At 40.3% G+C, this 27033-nt stretch overlaps 1 protein-coding gene across 1 annotated transcript in view; it reads right to left on the minus strand.

The window, feature by feature from the left end:
- Scarb2 (scavenger receptor class B member 2) overlaps positions 1 to 24505 on the minus strand; it is a 58454-nt gene extending 33949 nt beyond the window's left edge. The window contains exons 1-2 of the mRNA XM_078021427.1: positions 24007 to 24505; positions 4730 to 4887 (exon numbers count right to left, since the gene is read on the minus strand). Coding sequence (XP_077877553.1) covers positions 4730 to 4887; positions 24007 to 24123 — 275 coding nt within the window. The 5' untranslated portion in view covers positions 24124 to 24505. The remainder of the gene's footprint in view (positions 1 to 4729; positions 4888 to 24006) is intronic.
- Positions 24506 to 27033: the final 2528 nt, after the last annotated feature.

Raw genomic sequence — 27033 nt, forward strand, 5'->3', positions numbered from 1 at the left:
TCTACTGACACATAAAGCTTTGACTCCTAAGCTTCCAGATTTCAAAACAATTCAATGTTGAAATTTCTATGGGGCTCTATTTTTGCTTTGGCTTTCCTATTGATAAGAATGAGGGAAGCACACTCCCTCACTATTTGTGTCTCCTCCATGCTAGATGGAGGTTAAGTGACCAAGAGGACTTATATACTCACGACTTTAATCAGCCAGCAGAAAACGATGCTAAAACTGTCTAGCTCTCTTTTCCATAATAGAAAAGAAAAACAAGTAAAATTTCCATTTAAAAAAAAAAAGAACGAATATTGTTCATGCAAGGATTTTTGTGACCAGTTCAACAGTGCCTGCTGTAGTCATGATTGTGCTGGAAGGAAAGATGCAAGCAATACAAATATTTTCTTTGTATTTGTTGCTTGAACTGTTGTGCAGTAATTAAACTTTGATGTTAAGAAATTGCTATATCACATCCCTCAATTTCATGGCTTTAAAATGAAATTTGAGTTTGTGTTGAGCACCTTTAAAAAAGTAATAACGAAACAGTAAAATGAAGATTGATGCAGGTGGTGAGTCATGTCCAAAATTGGGTATACCTATATTTTATTTTCTGTTTTAATTTCAGGGGAATAACTTTGGGGGGAAACCATTAGGAAAATGTTTGATAAATTATTGTTCCTCCTTTTCACTCCTTGCTGCTCCCAGCAAGCTGATGTCCTGTCCTTGGAGGTATGCACCAAACCCAGAACCTGCTGAAAACCCTGTAAGATCCAGGTTAGTTTTCATTTAATTCATTAAAGAAACATTGATTTTCCTATTGCAGTTGTATAGTTTTATGATTGTTAATAATCTATCAGTTTTTTTAAAAAAGATATAACATGGGGAAATGCCTATATATATACTTACTATATATACTTATATAATGCCTATGTATATTTACATATATAGAATGTATTTACACGTGCATATAGTATGAGGACTACCTAAAAGTTAAACTCACCCTAGAAAACTGGCTGAGAGGACATCCACCAAAATATTAACATTGCTTATCTTTGCAATAGTGAAACTTTGGATAGTAGATTTTTCCTGTTTTACTTTATTGCAGTTTCAAGTTTATATTTAGTGATTACTGTATATGTATGTATAACATATAAATACACAAATATAGGTATACATACATGCATATATATAATGTTTATAATATAAAATATAGCTTATCCCTTTAAAGATAATGCTACATATGATATTATATATTTTGATTACTATTTCATAATTCAATATTACTTTATAATCAATGAACAGTTTTTTAAAAGCACACTTTATATCCCTCATATGTTCTTTTCTTTTAGTATTGGATTTTGAATCCTGGGCCTCGTGAATGCTATGCAAGCACTCTACTACTGAGCTACATCCCCAGCCCTTTTAATTTTATTCTAGACAGGGTATCACTGTGTTGCCCAGCTTGGCCTCAAAGTTTCACTCCTCCTGCCTCAGCCTCCTGAGTAGCTGAGATTACAGGTGTGCGGTAACACACCTGCCTCACATCTTTTTTTCTTACTATCAGGCCTAAAAAAGAAATGAACAAAACCGACAGTGTAACTAAGAAACCCAACATTATATACTGGGACATTTTAACAAATTCATATAAGAGGGCTGGGGATATAGCCAGTTGGTAAAGTGCTTGCCTCACATGCACATGACCCTGATTCAATGCCCAGCACCAAAAAAAGAAGAAGAAGGAGAAGGAGAAGAAGAAAGAAAGAAAGAAAAAAGAAATTAGTTGAAAAGGACTTGGACAATTATCTTTTTAAGTTTTGAAATGTTAAATAGTAAGAAAAAGAAAAAAGATGCCTAGAAAAATTTTTTTAAATCTCAAAATGGTTGCAAAGTCACAAGATATTATAAATTTGATACAAATTTTAGGCACATTTGTCACTAAACAAAGAATTCATGAAGCAAAGTCGTGTCGATCCACAGCTTTACAAAAATACAAATAAGGCACTACATTCCTCACACCAGACGGACTGGTTTTAATCAACATGTGGAACTGCGTCATCTTTTCCCAAGAACAATCACAGTCTGAACTAGCCCAAGGTGTCAACCTAGGGGGAAGTGTGCCAACTGTCAATGGTGGGCAGGTGAGTCAGGCCTAGCACAGCCTTTCCCCACTCAGAGATTTCCCATCACCAGCAGCCCCACACCCTCCCCTTCCTTTGCCCCAGGTCCCTTGGCACAGCGGACACAGTCAGCTGACTCAGGTGGAGGGAGGGAGCCTGTGGAGCTACCAAACACCTGAGCAGGAGCTACTGAATGCTCAGCCTATCCTGTACAGGAAACAACAGTTTCAAGTGACAGAAATTAGATCCAAGGAATGACTACCAAAAGCAAATATATAGAGCCCAACAGGCCCCATAGAGGGGCCTGAAAAGCCATGTTTTTCTATGAATCCCAGTTCTCACAACCCATTCAATCTAGTTAGAAGTCCTCAACAGTTTGCTCTGAAAACAATGTTCCTGAACTTTCCCCAGGAGTAATTAGTCAAGGCCCATATTAAATGGGAACATGGAGGGCTATGTTTATAGTTGAACACTGTTTTAATTCTAGGATTTATTCCTAAAACACATCTAACAGAGCATACCTACACCCAGATACAACAACCAGGAGACATTTCAGCAGAATGTTGAATTTGCTTTCAGTTGACTAGAAAACATGTTGTCTTCTTGGTGGTTTGTTTTTGGAGTTGAGATCCAGTAATCCTCTTGCCTCACTCACCCTCTTATTTATTTATTTATTTATTTATTTATTTATTTATTTATTTATTTATTTATTTATTTATTTATTGTGGTCCTGGAGATTGAACCCAGAGCCTTGTGCATTCTAGGCAAGCACTCTACCAATTGAGCTATATCCCCAGCCCTTGCCTTACCCTCTTCACTAGCTGGGACTATAGGCACATACTACAGCACCCAGCTTAGAGTCCATGTCTTTTTTTCTCAGGAGTCAAGGGTAATGACCACAGGAACAGGCCAGGAGACCCAGAGGGGAAGTCGTGTGTTGGGGTTCTTTTTGAGTTCTCAGGGGAGGTTTGTTCCTGTGGAGGCAGCCTCCCCCTCACCTTAAGAAATTTAGTTAAAACAATAAAACTACCACCATGCAGTATACTGGATCCTAATCCTGCAACCATTTGTTGCTGCCCAGGAGAGCCTCAGATAGAGAACTGCTCTACCACACAGCACAGTTTCTTTAGTCATAGCATTTTTAAAAAAATATTTTTTAGTTGCTAATGGGTTTTCCACTTTATTTGTTTACTTATATATGGTGCTAAGGATCAAACCCAGGACCTCACAAGGTTCGATGCCAGGCAAGTACTCTACAACTGAGCCACAACCCCAGTCCCTAGTCATAGACATAAAAGTGCTTTAACAAATGAGGACCCCACCAGGCACTGTGTCACACACCTGCAGCCCTGGCTATTTGGGAGACTGAGGCAGGAGAATCACTTGAGCCCAGGAGTTTGAAGTCAACTTGAGTTAACACAGTGAGACCTTGTCTCTCGATAAATAAGAAAATAAAAATAAGGACCTAAGCGTTTTCTTAAATTTCCTTTACATAACAACTGGGTTCATCTTACCATTCTGGATTTTTAAATTATGACCAGACCAAATAAATCCATTAAGACTAATAATAATAGCAAACACTTACTTGACATCACTGACTGTGTGTTAGGCACTAGTTTGAGCATTTTATAAATACTGACTCATCGAATCATTTAATCTTCAAATAATCCTACTTGGAGGTTTTATTTTTATCCTTACTTTACAGATAAGGAAACTAAAACACAGTGAGTCAATAAGTTGCAGAGGTAAGATTAGAAACAGGTCATCGTCTGATTCCAAATGTAGAGTGAGATCACTGAAGGCAGGACCAGGGCTTTTATCTCTGAATTTTCAGCACCAAGAAAAATATTGATTCATAACAAATGAATCAGCCATGCATCAAACACTGAGTGGACAGTTATGACAGATTATAGGCATTTCGACCATTTAGTGGTCCTAAAAAAGAAAGAACTTACTCTCAGCTTCCTCTGTTAACCTATCCATTTTTAACTTGGCAAGGAGAGACTTTACTGGAAAGATTATTGCAGAGGGGAGGAGGAGCTACTTTAGCAGGGAGAAGGGGGATATTGCAAGAGGGAAAAAGTTCTGATTATAAGATCCACAAGCATCTCCCTCTGCTCATCTTTTAAAAAATAATTAATGCAATTCTACCTCCCCAATATTTGAAACTGGTGGTTATTGCCAAAGACTCTAACCAACCCTGCCACTCAGTTATCTTTCATACCCAGGATACGTCAGGGGAAGGGGCAGAGAAGAAACAGAAAGGTATCTCAGACCCATGGTGAATTCTGGAAACTGACTTTAAAAGGTATATGGGAAAGGGAAATGGTAGGGGAGACCCTGAAAGTCACTAAAGAGTATCAAGGGGTGACCTTAAAATGGCCAGAGGTGTGGAGTAGTTCTTCATGGCAAATAGAATACACTAGAACTGGGCCCAGTCCACACAGTCAGTCATTTTCTATGGAGGTATCACGCCCATCAGCAGTGTTTCAGACAGAATGGAGCCAACACCTGTGCTCCCCACAGGGCTCACGGGGTGATGCCAGCAGAGGCAACAAGGAGCAGGCACAATGGGGTCCTTCCATATTTCTAGCATGGCAAGGAGGCAAGTGGTCGGGACTTACCTGTAGGTATATGGCCCCACCTCCTCTAACCGAGGGATCTCTCCTCTGAGGATCTCCTCTGGATTGGTGACATTGAAGAAATAGAACTGAGTATACACGGGCAGTGGGGGCTTCTCCCAGGAGTCAAAGATCTCGGTACCATTCCTTAACACCATATTCTAGGGAAGAAAAAACAAAAGGAGATTTATAAAACTGTAAGGCCGTTGGTTTTGGACATGAAGCAGGAAGTATGCTCCCTACTCAGATGTCCTACCTCAGTTATTTTAATTATTTCACAGGCATTCAACGGCTATTTCTTGAGAACAGTTCCATGCATTACACCAAGAGGCCCCATAATCCCACAAAGCCATTAGGTCCTCAATGAATATTTGTTGTAAAGGAAGGTTGCTAGAGACATAGCTCATGGGTGGGAACATGACATTGCCAAAACCAAATGCCCCACTTGGCTTTGTTATTTTCAAAGATGTCACTGATGGTACAGCTGCTGAAGAATTTAGCCTCTTCTGAAAAGTACCATACACTTCCAGCTTGCCCAGGTGAGACAAGAACAAGGAGACAGGCTCCAGACCAGTTTGGGTCCTTCTAGTTGAGCTGAAACCACATTGATCCTGACTCACTTCACCACCAGGAGTTTATATGCATTTTTATATAAATCCCCAACAAATTCATAAAATGGAGATGCTTGACCCTGTTTCAAAGACAAGGAAATCGAGCCTCACTGAGGTTAAGCAACTACGGTAGACTGTATTCTTTGTCCATAATCCTTCCTTTGCTTCCTACCCTTGCCAGGTGTTTTGAGCCAAATTATATACCCCTATCACCCCCAAGTTCCTATGTTGAAGTCCTAACTCCCAGGACCTCAGAATGTAACTATATGCAGAGACTGGGTTCTTTAGAGAGGTAACCAAAGTTACATAAGGTCATGAGGTTGGGCCTTAATCTAATATGACTAGTGTCCATGTAAGAAGTCAGGAGATATATATATATATATATATATCTATACATATCTATCTATATATATATATATCTATATATATCTATATATATACATATATAGAAAAAGATCACATAAAGATACAGGGAACGATGGGCATCTACAAGCCAAGGAGAGAGGCTTCAGAAGAAGTCAATCTTGCTGTCAAAGGACAAGATAACAATAATTTAAATATTTTACTTGACTTTATGTGCTGCAAAATAGAATAAGTGTTCTGATGTACTGAGCAGAGGAGGTTGATATTATAGACAGAAAAGGCATGAGGAAAGTAGAAACAAAACAATAAAGTAGATTTGTCATTTTTTTTATTTTCCTTGTAAGCAGGGGCAATAGAAATTCATTTTTAACAACAATTTACTTCAGGTTCTAGGAAATTTGGTTCTCTCTTTATTTTGCAGAAGATAACTTAATTTTAGTTTGGTTAACTTTATTATGAATGGCTCCATTTTGATTTTTAATTGCATCTCTGGGGACCTGGTACAGAGCTCTGTCTGAAACAATGGCCTCTTAGTTTCTGTTGTTCAAGCTACCCAGCCTGTGGCACTTATTATGGCAGCCTTACCAAATGAATTGTCACGGTTCCCTAGGGCAGGAGTATTCTTCCCACCCTACTGATTTCAGGCCAGGCCAATGCCAAGGTTTAGCCAACTGAATGTAAATGGGTGGTTGCAATGCACCATTTGAAGCTAAGGTCTTAAGATACATGGCACCTCTCTATCAGATGTCTTGGAGATGTCACTTTCTGCCAAGAGAAGAGCCTGGCAGCTGGTGATCCTCAGCCTAGATCCTAAAATGGAAATGTGCAGACCAGGCCTGAAGTTGACTAGAAGCCTAGAAGCCTAGAAGCCAGCCTAATTGAGCTCAGCCAGTCAAGCAGGAACTGCAGCCAGCCTACACCCATCAAGGTGAAATAGATGTTACTTCAAGACAGTGAGATTTGGGTGCTGTATGTTATTCACAGTTGCCTGATAACATAAGCCTGATAAATAAAGTGGCCACAACTAACAGGCAGACTCCTTTTACCTTGTAGCCATAACAGTCTTCAATACGTTAAAGGAGAAAAACTGTATTTCCATAGCAGAAGTTATTAAAAGACACAAGAAAGATAGAAGCATACACTAAAAATAAATAAACCAAAAGGAAAATAGTTGTTAACTCTAAGAGTTGGGACTTTGGATCACTGTTATTTTCTCCTTGATGAGATTTTGTATTTTCCAACTTTTAAAATAATGAGTAGGGAAATTAATATTGAGAAAATTTTAAAAATAAAACTAAGAAAGGAAAATGGGGTCCACTGACAGAATATCAGGACACTAGTGAAACAATAAGAATCAGATTGCAAGACGGGGAAGAGGCAGGAGGATTGGGAGTTCAAAGGCAGCCTCGGCAACAACGAGGCACTAAGCAACTCAGTGAGACCCTATCTCTAAATAAAATACAAAGTAGGGCTGGGGATATGGCTCAGTGATCAAAGGCCTCTGAGTTCAATCTCTGGTATTATCCCCTCCCCCACAAAACAGCATCAGATTGCAAGCAAAGCAGCCCCTGCTCTCCCTGTCAATCCTCTGACAAAGAAGCTCTGAGTGACAATAAACAGAGCCCAGCTTCGGAACAGGTTGGAAAACCACTGGCTATAAATGTAACAAGCACATGACAGAATGTCAACTTTGAGTAGCCCAGGGCTCCAATTTAATAGAAGCAATGCTGCAAGAAAACGCAATGACACAGCTCTATTATTGAACAGAAAAAATACCAAGAATCTCTGCTGAAGAAAAAAAAAAACAAAAAACAAAAACAAAAATGCAAGGTGACTATAGAATAAACAAATGCAGAAAAACTTCAAGTCAGTTTGAAATGGCCAACCTTCAGTTTTCTATCCAAACCATGCATTGTTCAAATACTCTTGGTCTTCACTATTTAACCCATTATGTCCCATCATCCTATCTACAGGATTCCTATAAAAACTTACATTGAGCAATTTTATAAGTATCCTAAAATTTTTATAGGTATTTATAGGTGTTGGGACATAATGGGATGAGCTGAGATCAGGATGATGAGATGGAAAAAAATCAAACTATGAAATCCCTTGTGTTCTTCCAACCTCCAAGATCCTGCTCTTGACTCCTTGGCAAGGTCTGATCTGTTCTGCCACACACTGATCACTTCCTGCCCCAGGTGTGGGAGATATTTAATCAATCATTAGGATGTAACCTTTTGTCTTACCTTCTAAACAGAAGCCTAACCTATCTGAGGAGGACAGAGGAACAGTCAGTTCAAGCCCAGAGTACAAGAAAACACCATAATTGGAAAGGTCCTGTGGCTGGTAAGAGATACCCAAACTTCCTCTATTTATGTCAGATCTGAGTCTGGAACTCGGAGAAGCTTTTCCTCCATTCTCCATTCTCTTATGCCATCTCTGCATAAAACATTTTAATAAAATATTTACATGTTGATTATACATGTTATATGGTGGAGTCCCTCATGATGAAGTATACATACTCACTTAAAAAAACAGCTCAGTTACTGGAGTTTAACCTACCTACAACTAATATGTTACAAATGGGGTCTAATGTGTAAATAATATTACTTAACTTCTAAAGGATTTTGAAGATCCATGGATATTTAAAAAGTTGATTTCATTAAAACAAGGATCTCTTTTTCTTGTCCATGACATTCCAGAAAAGGGCAAGACAATAATTTTTCCTCTTCCACAAATTGCTAGAGTGTCCCTCAACAGGACAGATTCTCCCTTCCTTTGAACCTTCTGACATATTATACAGGAATTGCTGAGGGGAAAAGTGGTCAGTACAGAAAACATTTAAAAACTGAAGTTTCTAGGAATTAACACAAAACATATGAATCTAGCAACCTAAAATGGAAAGAAAAATGCCACTACTCAGTATGTCAATGTATTAAGTTATCTGTTGGTGTCTCAAAATGAAAAGTGCTTATCTACAAAAAGAAGAATAGGTGTTTGTTTGTTTGTTTGTTTAATACTTCCTATAGCACCTGGGACACCTAGAACAGTGACTTCCCTGGAGAAATATTTGTTCAATCAACTAAATATAATCCTAGGAAACATAGACACTAGCTTCCCTTGATTTTGCTTGTGATATTGGAAGAGAAGATAGTCTTGATCAGATTCCTTCAGCCAGGCAGAAAAAAACAAGGGTGGAGGCAAAGATTGGGGAGAAGCCAGGTGCAGCACAATCTGCCATTAGCCATGACTCTAGTAAGCCGTCAGGGGCTTTTTTAATTGTTATCACTAATATTTTAATTTGCTTGTTTAGTTAGGGAATCGAGTCTACTAAATGTTTATTTCTCTCTTGAGACAGAGGGACATGTTAAAGTCAAAGCAGGCAAGAAAAACCAGAGGACTAACCAGGCTGATTGACACTTGAGAATTCTCTTGGGTTGCATAATTCTTTTTATTTTATTTTATTTTTTAGTTGTAGGTGGACACAATACCTTTATTTTATTTATTTATATGTGGTGCTGAGGATAGAACCCAGGGCCTCACACATACTAGGCAAGCGCTCTATTGCTGAGCCAGCCACAACCCAGCCCACCACCCCAGGGTACATAGTTTTGAGGTGATTTTTTTTAAATAGGTAAAATTATTCATACACTGTGAAAAGTGTCCAGAAAAATCAGCAAGGAATTTAGAGTGCTAAATCAACCAGGGAAGTGCAATGTCAGGTGGCTGCGCCTGGGGCTTCTGGGGAGCTGAACCTAGGAGCACTAAGCTCACCTTGTTTTGCAAGAATAAAGGAAGACTAGAAGGAACCGGTTCTTTGTTTCCATTCCTTCTCCCTCCCTTAGAGTTTATCAGTAGCATTTAATAGAATCTGATTTTCACTTAAAAAAAAAAGGAACAATTATTTTTAGGGTAACTAAAAAATTAAAATCTTTAAATTATCTTTATTTTCCCCACTTTATCTGCTCATTGTGTCCCCACACAGGCATGCTTTACATCTGCTTTTTACATTTAACATAGATCATTAAGTACGTTGCTTATATCTATGTAGTCTTTTTAATTTTTTAATTGCTTTTTTTCTAATCTAAACTATAATTTCTAAGTCATTCTTTTCCTGTTCCACCTTCCGGTTATCACCCCTCTCTGCCCCCTCCAGGGACCAAACCCAGGGCAGATACTGCTGGGAAGAGCTTTACCACTGAGCTGCACTCCAGCCCTTGTTTCCAATCTTATGTTAACAGCTTGTTGTTTTGGGCTGGAAGAGAGGACCGTGATTAATGACTCCTGCCCCGCCCCCTTGTTCTGTTTCACGTTTGCTGAGTTGTCTATATTTCACCAGACTCACTGGAGTGACATGATCTGTTTTTGTTTGTTTGTTTTCTTCTTTAAACCATGCCCTAACATCCTCTTAACCCCAACCTAAAGATGGTAATAACTAAGACCACAAGCATTTACTGAGCCCTTTGACTAGGTCCTGAAATACAGGTCCTGAGATACACACACAACTCCTCTCAATTAATCCTTATCTTGCTCCCAGTCCACCCTCCTCCCATTTACACTGGTCTAATCTTCTACAACTCTTTCCTGTGTCAACTCAACATAGGCAGTTGGCACAAGGTCAGGAGTGTCAAATAAAAACCAAATCTTTGGTGAGGAGAGACTATTTGAAAGGATTATTGCAAGGAATATTTGAGAGACAGCTCTAACAATGATATCTCCAGCAATCTCAAGGGTTAGGCAAAAGAGTTTTCTACAGGAAGCAGTCAGGTCCAAAAGAACAGGGTATGGGAAGAATTAGGGTGGATGCGAGTCAGTGATTCACCTGGAGACCAGCCTATATGCTGACAGCCATCACAGTTCATGGGGAATTTTATAGGGAGACAGGACTTCAGATCTCCTTTCTTTGTTATAGATAACCAACTCCAAACGATGACCTCATGAGAATCAGCAAATGTGAGTGAACAGATGTTTCACTGCTCAGGTTTTTCTTTTGGTTTCCATCCAGCTCTTAGGTAACCAAAGATCCAAAGGAAAAGTGGGAAAGTTTCCAGAAGCAAGGAAAGAAGGAAGACAAAACCATTTCCAGAAAGGGGGATACGCCATGCTGTTCAGGCATCTATGAATAGTCTGACTTGAACTCGTCACTCCAACTTTTAGGATAGAAATAAACATTTGGTAGACTCGACTCCTTAACTAAATAAGCCAAATGAAAACACTATATCACACACACACACACACACACACACACACACACAATCCTTGATAGCAGGCCAGAGTCACAGCTGGCGGCAAATTCGGTTCCACCCGGCTTGGCTGTCCCTGGTAGGCCACCTCTCAGGGGTAGTTCTCTGCCCTGGCAGCTTCCTACTTGAGTGGATGACATCCAACAAACTCTCCCACTTCTTTTATTCCATTCGAATCTCCCCTTCAACAGTGGTGCTTTTTATGTACTTTTCATGTGTCTCTTTTTCTCCACCTCACGGCTGAGGGTCGTCAGGGAACCTTCTCTAAACCCCGGGTACACCGGGGGCTCTGTGTTTGTGCACTGGTGCGCGCCCTTGCGCACGCGCGCGCGTCCCCTCCACCGCCCTCCATCGCCAAGTCCGCAGCGAGAAGGGGAAGGAGAGAACAGAGGGGAGTTGTAAATACAGTTAGCTGCCAGCGTTTCTAAAACAGTTGCATCTTTATTTTTATCTTCTCCTGAGTTTCGGCTCAGAAGAGAGTTACTATCAGTACCACTTGCCAGCGGCTAGAGTTAGGGGCTGCACGAGGCTTTACGTACATTATCTATGAGTTTTAATTCGAGTCGCACAAAATAAGAATTCCCATTTTTTTTTCGGTTTGTATAATTCTGTAAACTTTCCCACTGCAATGACATTTCAGAGTCACAGGAAAAAGAGAGAGAGAATTTACCCCTGTGTTCATGCTATCGCTGTAAACATGTGGGTTTATTTTTCTCTGGTCTTTTATCTACGTATATATAAATTAAGTCAAAATCGATCAAGTCCAGGTCTGTAGTGTTGCAAAGCCTGTGCTTGGCCACCCCACAGCACCCCTATTTACAGTCACAGATTTAGCAAATAAAAACACAGATTTTCCAGTTTAAATTGAATTTCATATAAACAACAATTTTTTTTTTGAATTAGTATGTCCCAAATACCACATGGGTTTTGTAAACAAAATGCTTAAATCCCTCTGAGATGCATACTGAAGGATTTAGGGGCAGAGTGTTTTGATGCCTGTATCTTATATTTAAATACTTTCCCCAAAAAAGTGTACATGAGAGAGACGAAATAAATATGGCAGGATGTTAACAACTAATAACTCACAGTGAATAGAAATATTGCAGGACACATACTATCACTAAAACATTTGTTACCATGTGGAATTCAAATTTAACTGTACATCTTATAGTTTATCTGGCAACCCTACTCCCAGAGGGACTGTAAAACTACAGAAAAGCCATAAATTGATCTCTTACTTCCGGAGGAGTCACCCTGATCTTTTGAGGAAAGGAAACCAGGGCAGCTCCCCACACAGGAGGAACCAAGAAAGGGTGAACTGAAACCTAGAGCTCCTGGTGACTGCGCAGTCCCCCTTATGCTAATGTATCCAGAGAAAACCCCTCTAACCCTTGCCACCAAAGATGTCCAGAAGAGGGTCCTGTTTTGATTTAAATTTCAAATTTCTGCCCCAGATATTCAACATGTACTCCCAGAGCTTGCTCTGCAAGGGAAGGACTGGGAAACTAACAAATAATAACCTTAAGCTCAGGCCTGGAGAATGTCTGGCACAAGAAGGCATTCATTCTGTGGGATACAAGGAGCCAGTATCCCCGGTCACAGCCCAGTGCCAGCCTAAACTTAACACCATGGCTTGGGAACAACTGATCCCCTTCTCTGAGGATTCTGCCTCAGTGACAGCCACCGGATGAAACTTGTAATCAGCTGAGTTTTCTTCATTAAACCAATTTTTAAAAAATCAGCATAATTGATCCTAAATCAATTTTACCATGTGACTTTGGATGGCACTAAATGTGGTCAAGCAGAACATGATGAATGTTTCCAAGCACAATACTGGGACACTATCAGTAAAAGAAATATTAGAATGATGACCAACTTATGTGCTGAATTTGCAGCATCAACAGCCAAACTTATAATTTATTCTGAGAATTTACTTTTCTGTTAATCAGCCAATATGTATATAGTGAGGTCAATATGTCTGACAGGCATAAGCCTGTTTAGGTGAAGACACAAAAGTCCCACTGACTTATAAGCAAGAAAATATTGCATTTCATCAGGTAAAAATACTTAGATATCATGATAAATTATCAATCAACAGGAATTTGTATACTGATATTTAGAAGAGACAGTTAAAGCTGCAAATAATATTACTTCAAATGTTCAGCAAAGAATCAAGTGCTGCTTTCAATCTCTACTCACCTAAGAAGCTACTGATGGTTGTTTACCTTAAATCAAGCAAACTGTTCCTCTGTTCTTCCCTACCCACTCCATCTTGCTTGTAGAAAATTGGGACAATGAACTAAAAGGAAGAAAATTTATTTGCCCTGTCATCCATGCTATCACTATTAACAGGTGGATTTATTTCTCTCTGGTATTTTATATATGTGTATAAGTGTATTTTGGATAAAATGAAGATCATAAGATATGTATTATTTCATTTCATATCAACTTTTACTCGCCCTTTTATACACGGTTATTATTAGTTTTTGAAAATATTATTTTAATATCTGTATGCTTTTCCATTGCAGTGATAAATCAGTTTACTTAGTCATTCTCTTATTATTGGATATTTGTGGGTTTTTTTTTCTTACTGCAGCAAATGTTCTTGAATATCTTTGAATATCAAGTCATTGATTAATTTCTTAGAATTAGAATTAGTGGGTCAAAATTGTCACAAACAGATGAGCCTGTAAATATTGCCAAGTTATTTTCAGAAAACAGTTTATGAGCAATTACCTCAGCATTTCCACATCAATACTGATTTTAAAAGATTTTTAGAAATTTTTGATTATTTAATAGTGGCAAAATAGCATCTTGGATTACTAGGAAAGTATGATACTTTTGATTATGTATAAAGTAAGACTGCTTTAAAATAAAAGTAAAGTTTCCACCAGCATAATCTTAAACTTGAATGGAAAAAAAGTAGATCAGGGGCAGGACTGAAGAAATCTCCATGAGTGGATGACAATGGGCAGGAAGTCACTGACCAGGCTGTGGCCTGATGTGTATGCAAATAGATCAGAGGATTAGGTTCGACTGCTGACCACCGACATGATTTAATACAGCCACAAGGCACATCACCTCCAAGTTGGTCTGGAGATGACCTTTCAGGAAGTTAATGCCACAAGAGTTGTTGAACAAACTGTCCTGGTATAAGCCATTCCAAATGATAAAAATAAGCACTTAGAGAATTGCATTAGACTTTGATGGCAATCAGCAATACTTTTAAGAAAACTTTCATGACTCAAGAGCACTGCTAGTCACTGTTTCAGGGCAACAGGATGACTTAATAATTAAACACAACTTATACATCCATGCTGCCATTTACAAAGTCTAATTCACCCAGAGGTGATGCAGACCTGGCTGAATAGTATATAAATGGATCTTATTGGATTTCAGATTAATAAAACTTACTAAATAAAAAAATTTCTCTCTCAATTAACCAAACTCAAACCAGGCTCTTATGGTTATTTAAGAAATGCCTACTACTCAACATTTCTTTCTAGTGCTAAAAGAAATAAGCTGCCATTATCATTCTATCCTTATTTTAATTTAGGAACCAAAATATTGGCATTCATTGTTTTTGTAGCACTGTTGTTTAACTCATTTGGTTTTAACTGCAACTGTCAATGATTTTAGCTAATAAGATCTGATAGTTGAGATTCAAAGGCTAGTTCGTGAGTAAGCTGCTGCTCTGTCTATAAAGTCCATACAGGACCATGTGGAGGAATAGCTATCCCAAAAATCCTCCTGCCATGAAATACCTACTAGGTATGTTTTTAGAGGTTTTAGGTGATTACATATGTGCAGCCAAGGTTAGGAACTGCCAGTCTAATGGGAAAAAGCAGTTATCAGAAGGGAACTTAAACATAAGAGAGTGGGTGAGAAAAAGAATTTTAAGGTTTGAATAAACAAGAAATGTGGCCATGGGAACAATGTCCAGGTTCTATGCGTAACTTGTATGTCCAGTCTTTTTTTACAACTTGTTTGGTTATGATTATATCTCTTAAAGTTGAACTATGTGATGTGTTCCTTACCTTCTTATTTATACCTGTGTCCCCTCTTCCTTCCATCATTGATTATCAGAAATTAAGTATAAAAAGAAGATTCCCTTAAAATGGACTTGCATGGGGGGGTGGGTATTGAAAAGGACAAAAAAAGTTCAAGAGATCTGTTGTATATCATGGTGACTATAGCTAAATAGCAATGTATTGTATGTGTAACTGTATTTCAAAATTGCTAAGAGTAAATTTTAAGTTCTTTTTTTTTCCAGGGGGAGTGAGGGATATCAGGGATTGGATCCCAGGGCACTTATCCACTAAGCCACATTCCCATCCCTTTTTTATATTTTATTAGAGATAAGGTCTTGCAGAATTGCTTAGGGACTCGCAAAGTTGCTGACGCTGGGTTTGAACTCACAATCTTCCTGCCTCAGCCTCTGGAGTGGCTGGGATTATAGGTGCACCACAGCACCTGGCCCAGATTTTAAGTTCTCACCATTCAAAATAATAAGTATATGAAATAATACATGGGTTAATTAACTTGATTTAGTCATTTCATGATGTAAACATACATCTAAACATCTTGTTGTATACTATAAATATTTACAATTTTTAAAAAGCTTTTTAATCAGTGAAATAAATTTTTTAAAATGGGACTTTACTATAGCAATGGCATTGTGCTTCAATCTTTCTGGACAGGGTGTGAAAATCAGTGAAGGGGTCAGATGGATGAAAGAACTCACTTCTAGGTAGAAATATGCCTTGTCCCATTTTTGTTAAGTGACCCTCTTCGAGCTGTGTTTCGATTTCTCTCTTTTGGTAAATAGGGTCAGATACAGAGAGATATTTCTCTATTCTAAAAAAGACAACAGAGAAAGCATGATGACAAGGGAAACTTTCTTGGGCATTGGAATCTAAGAGGGTGTTAATGACAGTGGATGCTGTGGTAGGAATGTCTCTACTAAATGTCTCTGTTGAAATCCTCACCCCCAAGGTAGTGGTGTAGAAGGTACTTTGGGGAAGTAATTAGGTCCTAAGAGCACAGTCTTCACGAATTGGATTCAGTGCCCGTATAAAAGAGGCTGCTGTGTGAAGCTACTGACAAGACCTCCATCTATGAGGAAGCAAGCCTTCACTGGATGTCAAATCTGTCAGTGCCTTCACTGGATGTCAAATCTGTCCTAGCCTCCAGAACTGTAAGAAATACATTTCTATTGTTTATAAGCCATCCGGTCCTTGGCATTTTATGGAAGCAGCTCAAACTGGCTAAGACAGCAGAGAACAGGGAAGGCAGGTTCCAACTAAGGGCTGGTCCCTATCTTCATGGACCGCTGCTACACAGGACTTGGTGGGGCCAGCACTGCAGAGTATCCACAGGTTTCAAGAGAAGCTAGAAATCTGGATCACTGGGTGAAATTTCCAGATCTTTTCCCCGACCTCCAATACTGAGGATTGAACCTCCAGAGTCTCACATGTGCTGGGCAGTCACTCCACCTCTGAGATACATCCCCAGCCTTTTAAAATTTTATTTCCAGACAGACTCACTAAGTTGCTGAGGCTGGCTTTGAATTTGTGATTCTCCTGTCTCAGCCTCCAGAGTAGCTAGGATTACATGAATGTGCCACCAATCACAGCAGTTTCCCAATTTTAAATGTATAAGCCATTCATGAGGCAAATATGTGACCACTGTCCTACAGAATGGGACAAATGTAAAGCTAAATGATAACATGCAAACAAAATCATTCCCAAAGACATAAATTTCATCCATACTTCCATTCATCCAATAATTTTTATTGACATCCCCCCCCTTTTTTTTTTCAGTGCTGGGCCTTAACCATGCTAGATATGTGCTCTATCACTAAGCTATACCCCCAACCCCTGACCACCTATTTTGTATAAGGTATTGATTTGACAGTATGAGAAGATGGTATAGAATTAAATAAGACAGGACCTCTACCTTCAGAAAGAGATTTCAAGCTAGTTTAAAATGCCAAACAATGTCATATGGATTGAAAATCCTTACAGGGATGCGGCTAGAAGGGAATCAGTGAAATTTAATTATAGAGATGCAGGTATTCTCATTTAATTTGAACATCACACAGCTAAAGACAGGAGATATGCAAACTATTGTTTTTAACACTGGGTTAAACTATTGTTTTAACACTGGGTTAAAACAGTGAACCCAAACTATTGTTAACACTGGGTTCCTGGGGACACTTGAAGGACACAGTCAACAAATAACACACTTAAAAAAAAAATTCTGGTGGTTTGAAAATGTTAGTAGTATAGTTTCCAAACTGGTCTTACAGAAATGTAAGACAAGGAAATTATGTATTTTAAAAATTATTCTAAAAATTAACATAGTTAAATGAAAACTGGATCAGTATAGTATGTGGACCTCTGGGATCTCAGGGGATTCCACAAAGTCAAAACTATCATAATAACACTGAGATAGTGTTTGCCTTTTTTACTTGCATTCTGAGAGTAAAGTGGAGTTTTCCAGATGCTACCTGACATGTAACATTTCCTTGCTCTAATGGTTACTGGAGTATGTGTGTGTTCTTGTGTTTGACAAAGTTCTTTAAAAATATCAGTTTTAATTTAAAAAAAATTTTTTTTTGTAGTTGTAAATGGACCAGAATGTCTTTATATTATATTATTTATTTTCATGTGGTGCTGAGGATCGAACCCAGTGCCTCACACATGTTAGGCAAGCACTCTGCCACTGAGCTACAGCCCCAGCTCACCAGTTTTAATTTTTAATAGTGTAAACATCAATAGTTATAACCCACAGAAACATAAATTATTTGGGATCCTCAACATTTTTTAAGAGGTTAAAAAAGATAGATGCCAAAATGTTTGAATTGGATTATAAAGTCTGTAAGGGGAGGCATGGTATCTTGTTCACTGTTAATCCATTCTGCCTTGAAAATGATACACACTCTGTCAATATTTGCTAAATAAACGAATGACTGTCAAAGCATATACCTAAAAGTGCTTTTAGAAATAGAAAGCAAATAGCTTCAACAACCTTTATTTTCTTTTAGATACTTAGTTACCATCTCTGATTAAAAACAGTCCCTTTCTCAGTGTATTGTGTATGAATAGTACATATCTTGATGATAAAGGCCACAAATGTCGCCTCACTTGGCCAACCTCCTATGTTATCATTAATGAGCTTATTCCCACCTGCTGATTCTTCTCTGGGAAACAAGCAAATGTCTGGTAGAACAGATGGTCGGCCCCTTTGCTGTGGCCTGACAGTCTGAAATTTTGCTCTTTATTAAGCAAAGCAAAACAATTTTCATAGGCAAAAACTTCCCCTCACCCCAATCTTTGTTTTAATTTAATTTGGAGAATGGTAGTAATTATTAATAGTAATATCCTCAACTAGAATCCCCATCTCAAGAAATGAAGATATGGGCTACTATAATCGCTATCCAAACTAGTAATGGATCTCATGGTTAGCTCTTTAACTTGATTAACGGGTTTGGGCAAGGTCTGCTATTTTTTACATTTCCATAAGCGATTTTGCATCTCCCTAGAGTCTAGGTACTATGCTGAGAACTTCTGGTCTACTCCATTGCCATAAATATTAATAATAGGTGCATTTGTGGTCAAGGTGGAATAGTAAGAAGCTGAAAGAAACATACTATGATTGTGCTATCACAAGATCATATTTCTAGAAGCCAGCAAAGAGTTGCATAATTTTGCTTAGGAATCAAAGAATTCTGCAAGGAAATAAATGATATTGCCTTTGTAGGTCAGTCATTTCTGCTTGTGCTGAGTCAACCACATCACTATGATATAAATCCAGAAAGGCGAAACTAAGCGATGAAGCATGACTATGGGAGTCTCAGCAGTTGAAAAGCCATGCAGAGGTGGGGCTTGGGAAGCCCCAGATGCATAAACAGCTAGGGCAGGATGAGTCAGAAGAGGAAGCTAGTTGGTGGAGAAAGAAAAGGAAAGAGTGGGAAAGTATGCCTGGTTCCTGCTGACTTTCCAATTTTTGCTGTACTCTCAGGAGGACTTAATATGCTGTGCTTCTCATCCTTAGGTATCTAAGGGCTGCCCCCCCTCCAGCTTAGCTTGAGCTAGCTTGAATAGGACACAGCTCTTAAAGAGCATGAGTCCTTTTTAATGCCAAAGAGTGGGGAAGACAGTGCAGTATATGAAGAATGTGACATGAAGGGGGGTGGGGAGGCATAGGATTTATTGTCCAAATCAGAAATCTTTTGGAGGAAAGAGGGTGCTAATATTTAAACCAGAACAATAGGTACCGGGCAGGATGATCCTGGGCAAACAGATCGTGTGGCCATCCTTGAGGTGGGGAAAGTGGGTTCAGTATCAGGAGACTCAGCACACATGCCTAACTCTACCCCTACCTCTCCATTGGACTGTGGGTAAATTACTTACTTTCCCTAGGCCTCACTTTGCTTAAATGCAAAATAACATATAAAGCAATCTCTTCATTTTTCTGATTCAGAAAAAAAAATTGTAATGCATGATATATTCACATATGAAAATTTCACAGTGAATCTCATTAATTTGTACAATCGATATGTTCATAACTATAATTTTAAAAGACAAAAATATTAGATATAGAAACTGGAGAAAAAGAAAAATCTTACATTAAGATTCTAAGTTTTCCTAGCTTCCAATAGAAGCAACTCAGGAGATAAAGTACATACCCAGGAAGGGCCCTTTAGGATAATATATAGCTGATCGCCTTTACATATACAGCAACAAAGCTGTTTTACTGCATTGACTTTAAAAAAGAAGACTTCAAAAAACAAAAAACGAAAATCAAAAAGAAGACTCCATATATTCACCAACCAAAGCTACTTGGTTAAAAATGATTCTATTTTATTTCTTGAGGCATTAGTAGAACCCTTGAAAGTTGCTACATTCCCAAAGAGGCCAGCTGCTACTCATTTGCCCAAAGCCTCCATCCAGGTGAAGGGTAAGTGTGTTTGTCCTGTTCATTTGCTATACCCTGCCTTGGCCTGTGAAGAAGAGGTAAAAGGTATGAAGTCTCTTTTCCTCTCATTAGTTTTCTTGCCAACCCATTTCTTGTTAGCCTAAGGTTAGTTCCACACTCCTGTTTCTATTAAATGTTCAAACTGTCAACAAGTCTGTAGGGATCAAGAGGTAAATTTACTATTCTGAGGTGTATAACTGCCCCTAAATAAAAGTCACTGTGCCTGTATCATAGAATCTCAGAAATTTGGAGCTAGAAGGAATTTGAGTTACCATAGAAGCTTCAGTCAACAGATGAGATGGGCATGGTGGCACACGCCTGTAATCCTAGGGACTTGGGAGAATGAGGCAGGAGGATCACAAGTTAGAAACAACTTAGTGAGACTTTTAGCAACTTAGTATAGTTGTTGATCCCTAGAATAGTACTAGTAGTAGGAGGAGGAGGAGGAGGAGGAGGAAGAGGAGGAGGAGAGAAAACTATAGCTAAACACAATAACAAATGTTAATGTTCTGGCATTGTGTGAGGCACTAAGCTGATGGCTTTACAGAAATAATTTTATTTCATTACTTGACAACCCAATATATTCTTATTATCCTCATTTTGAAAATGAGAAACCTGAACCTTTCAGGGTTAAATAATTTGCTACTAGGAAATTTGTTTAATTAAAAAATAAATTTAAAATAACTTGCTATTTAGTTTACTCAACATAATCCAAGTATTTGTAGGTGACAAAAGGATTTGAGTCTAGTTCTGCTGTTTCTCAGGGCACTCTTCTTTCCATTAAAACGATCAAAAGTGAGACAACAGTGGCTCAGTTTTGGAGTGCTTGCCTAGCATGTGCAAAGCTCTGAGAATAAAATTAAAAAGAGAAACAGCAGGCATTTATTATGTGCCTACAATGTAGCAGGCACTGTGCCAGGTGTCAAGACAATTGGTTGGGCTACTACATGAAATACAACATGAAATTCTCCCTTCTCCCTTGTAAGAGGAAAAGGGTTTGCCGGGTCTCTGCACTAGGTCTTTAGGAAAGTTCAAGTGCTTGATAGAAAAGGCCTTGTTAATGCCATAATGTCCCCCAGGAAATGAATATATGGGCCCAAAAGGAGGAAGGTACTACAAGGCCTCTTTTGCAAAGCAGAACATTGAACAGCAATTATTACAGGGCTTGCCCAATACAAGGCAGTCTCCAGTGAGCCAACACAGGCTGTTGGTACAAGAATATTTTAGTTTTTTCCACTATAGTCACTGGCCATCATAAAAGTCTCCCTTTAGTCACCTCTGGTCACTTCAGAGCACAAGGACAATGTTCACTTTGAGACAAATTATTCTTACAGGAATTACTGTACTAATTATTTCTCACAATTAGCCAAACTATGCATTTGAACTTCATCCCTTTTCCCTCCCCTTTTTTTTCAATGGACAACTTTCCAATGAAAACACTAAGAACTGGAAATATAAGAGTGGATTCAATTACAACTATATAATAGTCAAATTATGAAAGAATTATTACATGATAATACTAATAGGAATATAAAGACTGTCATACATTGGTCATGTGTTTCTTGCCTGACACTATGTAAAATTCTACATTTGCCCCATAATATTATGCAGAGGCAGATTCAGATTTTATGGGTCCTGAACCTCATATAAATTGAGGGGTCCTTCCTGGGAATAAAAATTGGGATACAGAATTAGGTACAGGGGCTTTGGAAGGGCCTCTGCAAGTGAGGGATCTAAAGCTTAAGTTTTATGAGCCCCATAGTAAATATACCACTGTGTCCAAAATACTAACATCTCTCATTCCTACTTTTACAAGTAATGAAACTGAGGCTCAGAGAAGTTGCCTAGAGGAAAAAAACGTGAAAATGGCAAATTTAGGATCTAAATACAGTGTGTCTGACTCCCAATCTCATGTACGATTTCATTGTGTGTCTTCTAATAAAAACAAAATTGCTATCATGTATTAAGTACTAACTATATCCCAGGAAAATCATATCCATTTTCTTGAATAATTCTTTTTTTTTTTTTTGAGAGAGAGAGAGAGAGAGAGAGAGAGAATTTTTTAATGTTTATTTTTTAGTTTTCGGCGGACACAACATCTTTGTTTGTATGTGGTGCCGAGGATGGAACCCGGGCCGCACGCATGCCAGGAGAGCGTGCTACCACCTGAGCCACATCCCCAGCCCCTTGAATAATTCTTATAACCTTTCTACATACACTATTTGTTATTATCTCCATTTACAGATAGGGGAAATGAATGAAGAGGGATTAAACAACTAGTCCATGGTCACTCAGCTAGAACCTGAAGCCAGGATTCATTCCCAGGAGTTTTTATCTGCAAAGTCCTTACTCTTTCCCACTGTCCTGTGCTACCTTGTACCCTACAGATTATCCAGGAAAGAGCGAAATGGTAAGGTGTGTCCTCTGGTGGAGTTACAACATTGCTGAATCTGTTCACTTAAACTAGCCCTAACCTTTTATTTCAGACATCCCATTGTACAGTGCTCCAGAGCTGGGGTTGGTCAGTTCTAAAGGACCCCTGTACTGGAACATCAGTCTGAGGCCATTCCTTGTGGAGAAAATCAACTGGAAAAACCTATACAAACTTAGGTATTAGGCTGCCTTACAGCAACACCCCACCTGCAATCCGGGCCAACATGAAATGGAGACCCACAGGGAATCTGAGGGCTGGCTAGAGCTGAGGAACTGGGAAGATCACTCACCCTATCTGGCTCCCCTGAAACAACTCTTTAAAGCTATACAAAAAAATTCATGTATCAACTATCAGATTACTTAGACCCTCAAAACAAGGGTTTACATCCTCAAACAAGTCCTGTGAAATCTTCATTTGAATGTGGAGAGAAAAGATTTGCCTTATTTTGTTCCTGAATTCGGTGCTCAGGAAAAGAATGGTCTTTGAGAAGCTCAGACAGTAGGCCTTGTCTTCCCTTGGCAATGTGAACTTGTGAAAAATTAAATGATGCGTTGCCATGGCACTTTCTTTAAAAATTGCCTTTAATTGTCAGATTCCAAGTAATTGATTACTTCTCAAAACCTCTGTTAGAAGGAGATAGCTGTTATCACCTGGAATAAAACAACTTTACTAACCAGGAAGTAGAGTAACTCAACCTGGACAAGGCCTGGACTCTATTTTATCTAGCTGATAACAAGTGTAGATCAGTGGTATAAAGGCATGAAATTGTTGGTGCTAAAAAGAAAGGCTGCTCCAGAGACTTAAAAAAAAAAAAAAAAAAAAAAAGGAAAAAGATCCCAGTACCTTTCTCTGTTCCTCTTTCCACATGGCTTGGTGGATGTGGGTGAAAGGGCAGAGGAAATGACCGGTTAAGTCTAAAGGATGGAGAGGGCTCCTGACATAACTAGCTTTGCAGCCTACTCATGCAAGGGGACAGACAGGTCCCAATTCCTAGAGGGATCTACATGCACCTGTGCTTGAGAGTGGTGGCTGTCTGAGAAAGGCAAGAATGATGGTGGGACAAGGTGACACAGGTTGTTGGTACAAGATACAAAGCTGCTAAGTCTGTGTAAGCAGATTGTGATGGATGAAATGTCACCTAGTCCAATGACTTGGTCTGTCTACTCCAACTGCCCTACCCAGCACAGGAAGGCAAGAACACAATAGACCACACACCCACTTCTCCTCCCCAGCCCTACACCACTTCAAAGGCTAGGCAAGAAGCTAACGTAGCCTGCCTCTTCTGTGGTGTCTTTCATTTACTTTTAGTTCTTCATGAAACAGAAAAACAGTTTGGGTCCAACAGAGATTGAGGTGTGTGAGGAGGGTAGGGAAAAATACAAATGACAATCTAAACACAAGCATTTTTGAAAAGTCAAGAGTCACAGTCCAATTTGTTATTATGAAAGGAAACACAGTCATCTGCATTCCTCTCACTCCATCTTCATCCTTTAACCCTCTCTACAAAGCACAGGAAGAAAGGAGGGTCCCCGTCTGCAGGGTTTGACCGGGTGCAGGTCTTCCCTGCCCGGTGTCCTGGAAACACACACACACACACACACACACACACACACACACACACACACTCACACGCCCCGTACCGCTCACCTTCTCGATCGTCTGGTCCACGGCCTTCTGGAAGACCCGGGCCACTAGCAGCGTGACACCAGTCACCAGCAGCAGCAAGGACAGTGTCCCCGCCGTGTAGAAGCAGCATCTGCCCATTCTGCGCGCGGCTCCCGGGCCGGGTCAGGCCGCACCCGCTGCTTCTTAACTGCAAGGAGGGAGGAGCAGCCGCCAAGGCCGCTGCAGTAGCGGCGAGAAGACCTGGGACCCTCTGGCGCCCGCGCCCTCCCGGTGCCCGTGTCCTCGGTGCCCAGCTCGCCGCGCTGCCGGGGCGGTGCGCTGTGTCGGCTCTGCAGCTGGGCGAGCGCGGCCCTCGGAGCACCGGGCAGGCGGGGCCGCGGGGTGAAGGACAGGCTTGGTTTCGGTTTTCCTCGATGGGACAGCTGGGAGGGTGGAGGGAGCTCGCAGAGCCTAGACGCCTGCCGGTCGGCCTCGCAGCAACCCGGGGAGGCGACCAGCGGCGACTGCGCGGGGAAGCGGGCGGGGCCGAGGCGAGGCTGCAGTCATGTGCTTCGCAGCAGCAGCCGCGATTCGGCCGATGCCAGCAGCTTCAGGTCCCCGCAGGCCCTCAGCGGCTGCGGCTGTGATTGTGGGACCGCGGCCAGCCCGGGCCGCGCCCCCAGCCCCTCGCCACAGGCTCCGCAGTCATCCCGGGCTAGGGCAGTGGGAAATAGCTTTTCTCGGGTTGCTCATTGACTTGCCCACTCTGTGGATAAATGCTGAGAGCCTACCATGGGCCAAATGCTGGGGCTTCATATAGGATGAGACCTTGCTCCTGCTCCAGAGGAACTTCCAAGTTAGCCAGCACACTGTCACAGAAATTATAGCACAGTGTAACAAGTGCTTTTTACAAAATGCATGCTGAGATCTGAGCCAGCCAGCGACTTCTCTTGGATGACCTAGGACCCCATGGTTGAACTGGGTTTTGGAAGATATGTAAGAGTTTGTCTCCAAAGGGAAGTATGCAAGAAAGAGTGGAGAAGGCATTTCAGAGTAGGAAACAGAGGGCAAGGCATTGAAAGAGCCAAATCTATAGGAGGGAAGAAGGAAGTTTCTATTGACCATAGGCTCAGATGTGCAGGGCATTGGATGGATATCTAGGCCCTGGGGATCAGATTTGAAAGGCTCTTGTGTCCTGTTGAAGAGCTGGGATTCTGCAAGAGCTTTAAGCAAATTAAATTGGTAGTGTCATCTGCTTTGCTCATCATTTCGTCCCATGCACCCAGGTCAGGCCTACACACAGCAAGGATTCAATAAATGTGGAATGAATGTTAGTTCTGTGCTAAGCCTTTCCTAGTGCTTTACACACACCCATGCATTTAATACCTGCGGCAGCCCTATGATTAAATGGTTGTGTTTGAGTCCTCAAGGAACAATGTCCCATAGGAGTATTGCACAATGAAATGTAGGAGGGGAACTGGACAAGGAGTTGGACCTGGGATGCAGATGTGATTCTTGTGAAGGAAAGGGGCAAAGAAGGAAGGTGGATGGAAGGAAGCAGGTGACACTGCTGTGCGAGTCTAGCAAGGTCATGGAGGCAGGGAGGGGTGTTGGTTCTTGAACCTTGTCCCCAAAGTCTGGCATGTCCTGCCTTAGTATCCCTGCTGTGCTTCCTCCTGGGCTGGGAGCAGCCTTGGAAAGCTAGCCTCTTGCCCGACCTGGAGATAGATATCAGAGGATAGATTTCAGCAGAGATCAGCAGCTAGGGCAGAGCCCCTGGGCAGTTATGCTATCTGCTCTGGAAGATCTGAGAAGTACATTTCTTGGCCAGTGCAGTAGTACAGTCAGTCCTCCTTATCCTTAGGATTCCACAAAGCACAGATTGAAAACATTGGAGTAAAAGCTAGATTGTTGCTGATATATACAATGTAGTTAAATTTAGAAATAAAAGCTACCTTTTTGCTAATGTGTATTATATAGTTAGACCTAGGATGGTTGCATCTGTGTGGAATTATAAATTCTTTTTTCTTGTCACTATTGCCTAAACCCAGTACAACAGTACTTATACAGCATTTACTTTGTATTATAAGTGATCTACTGATGATTTAAAAGTATGTAGAGGGGGCTGAGGATATAGCTTAGTTGGTAGTGTATTTGCCTCACAAGCACAAGGCCCTGGGTTAAATTCCCAGCAACACACACACACACACACACACACACACACACACACACACCACCCTAAAAGTATATGGGGAATGAGTGTGGGTTCTGTGCAAATTCTGTGCCATTTTTCTATTAGGGATTTAAGCATCCAGGGATTTTGATATCCATGGGCATGAGGGTGTCCCGGAGCCAATCTCCTAAAGATTCTGTGGAACATCATATTATCCTCATTTTACATGAGGAAATTGGGCTCCGGAGAGTTATGCAACCTAACAAGTTTAACTAGTTGCTAAGTGGTGGATCCTGCCTAGGACCAATTTAGGGTTGGTGACCTCTAATGCCCTCACCTTTTCTACTCCATGCATTGCTGTCACTAATGAGAACCTGGGGACAGGAATCAAGAGGTGTTGCTTAGGACTTGTTGAGATGGAGTAATGGATTAAAAAGGTGACAAATTCTTTGCCACTCCTCCTATTAAGTGTGGTATCGATACCTTCTCCTCTTGAATTTTAATGATTTACTAATCCAACAGAACATGGAAGAAATGACCATATCCTGGAACTTCTGAAGCTAGGACATAAATATCTTGCAACTTCTACCTGGGACTCTGGACATACTCTCTCTTGGAACATGAGCCTCCCCTAAGTTTAACTACATTGACACTCTATCCCAGAGAGGGCATGGGAAGGACTGCAGGGAGATGATTTGAGCCTGCAAGAAAAAAAGATGTTCTCCTGTCTCCCACCTGTCCCCAGCCATTTGAGTCATTCGCTCCAGACATTATGGAGCAGGGATGAGTGACCACTGCTGAGCCCTGCTTGAAATGCAAAATAAAGGATTGTTGGTTTAAGCTATCAAGTCTTGGTGTGGTATGTCACTCAATCATAGGTAACTGCAGCAGATAGT

This window comes from Ictidomys tridecemlineatus, chromosome 9, assembly GCF_052094955.1.
Source record: "Ictidomys tridecemlineatus isolate mIctTri1 chromosome 9, mIctTri1.hap1, whole genome shotgun sequence".
Lineage (NCBI taxonomy): Eukaryota > Metazoa > Chordata > Mammalia > Rodentia > Sciuridae > Ictidomys > Ictidomys tridecemlineatus.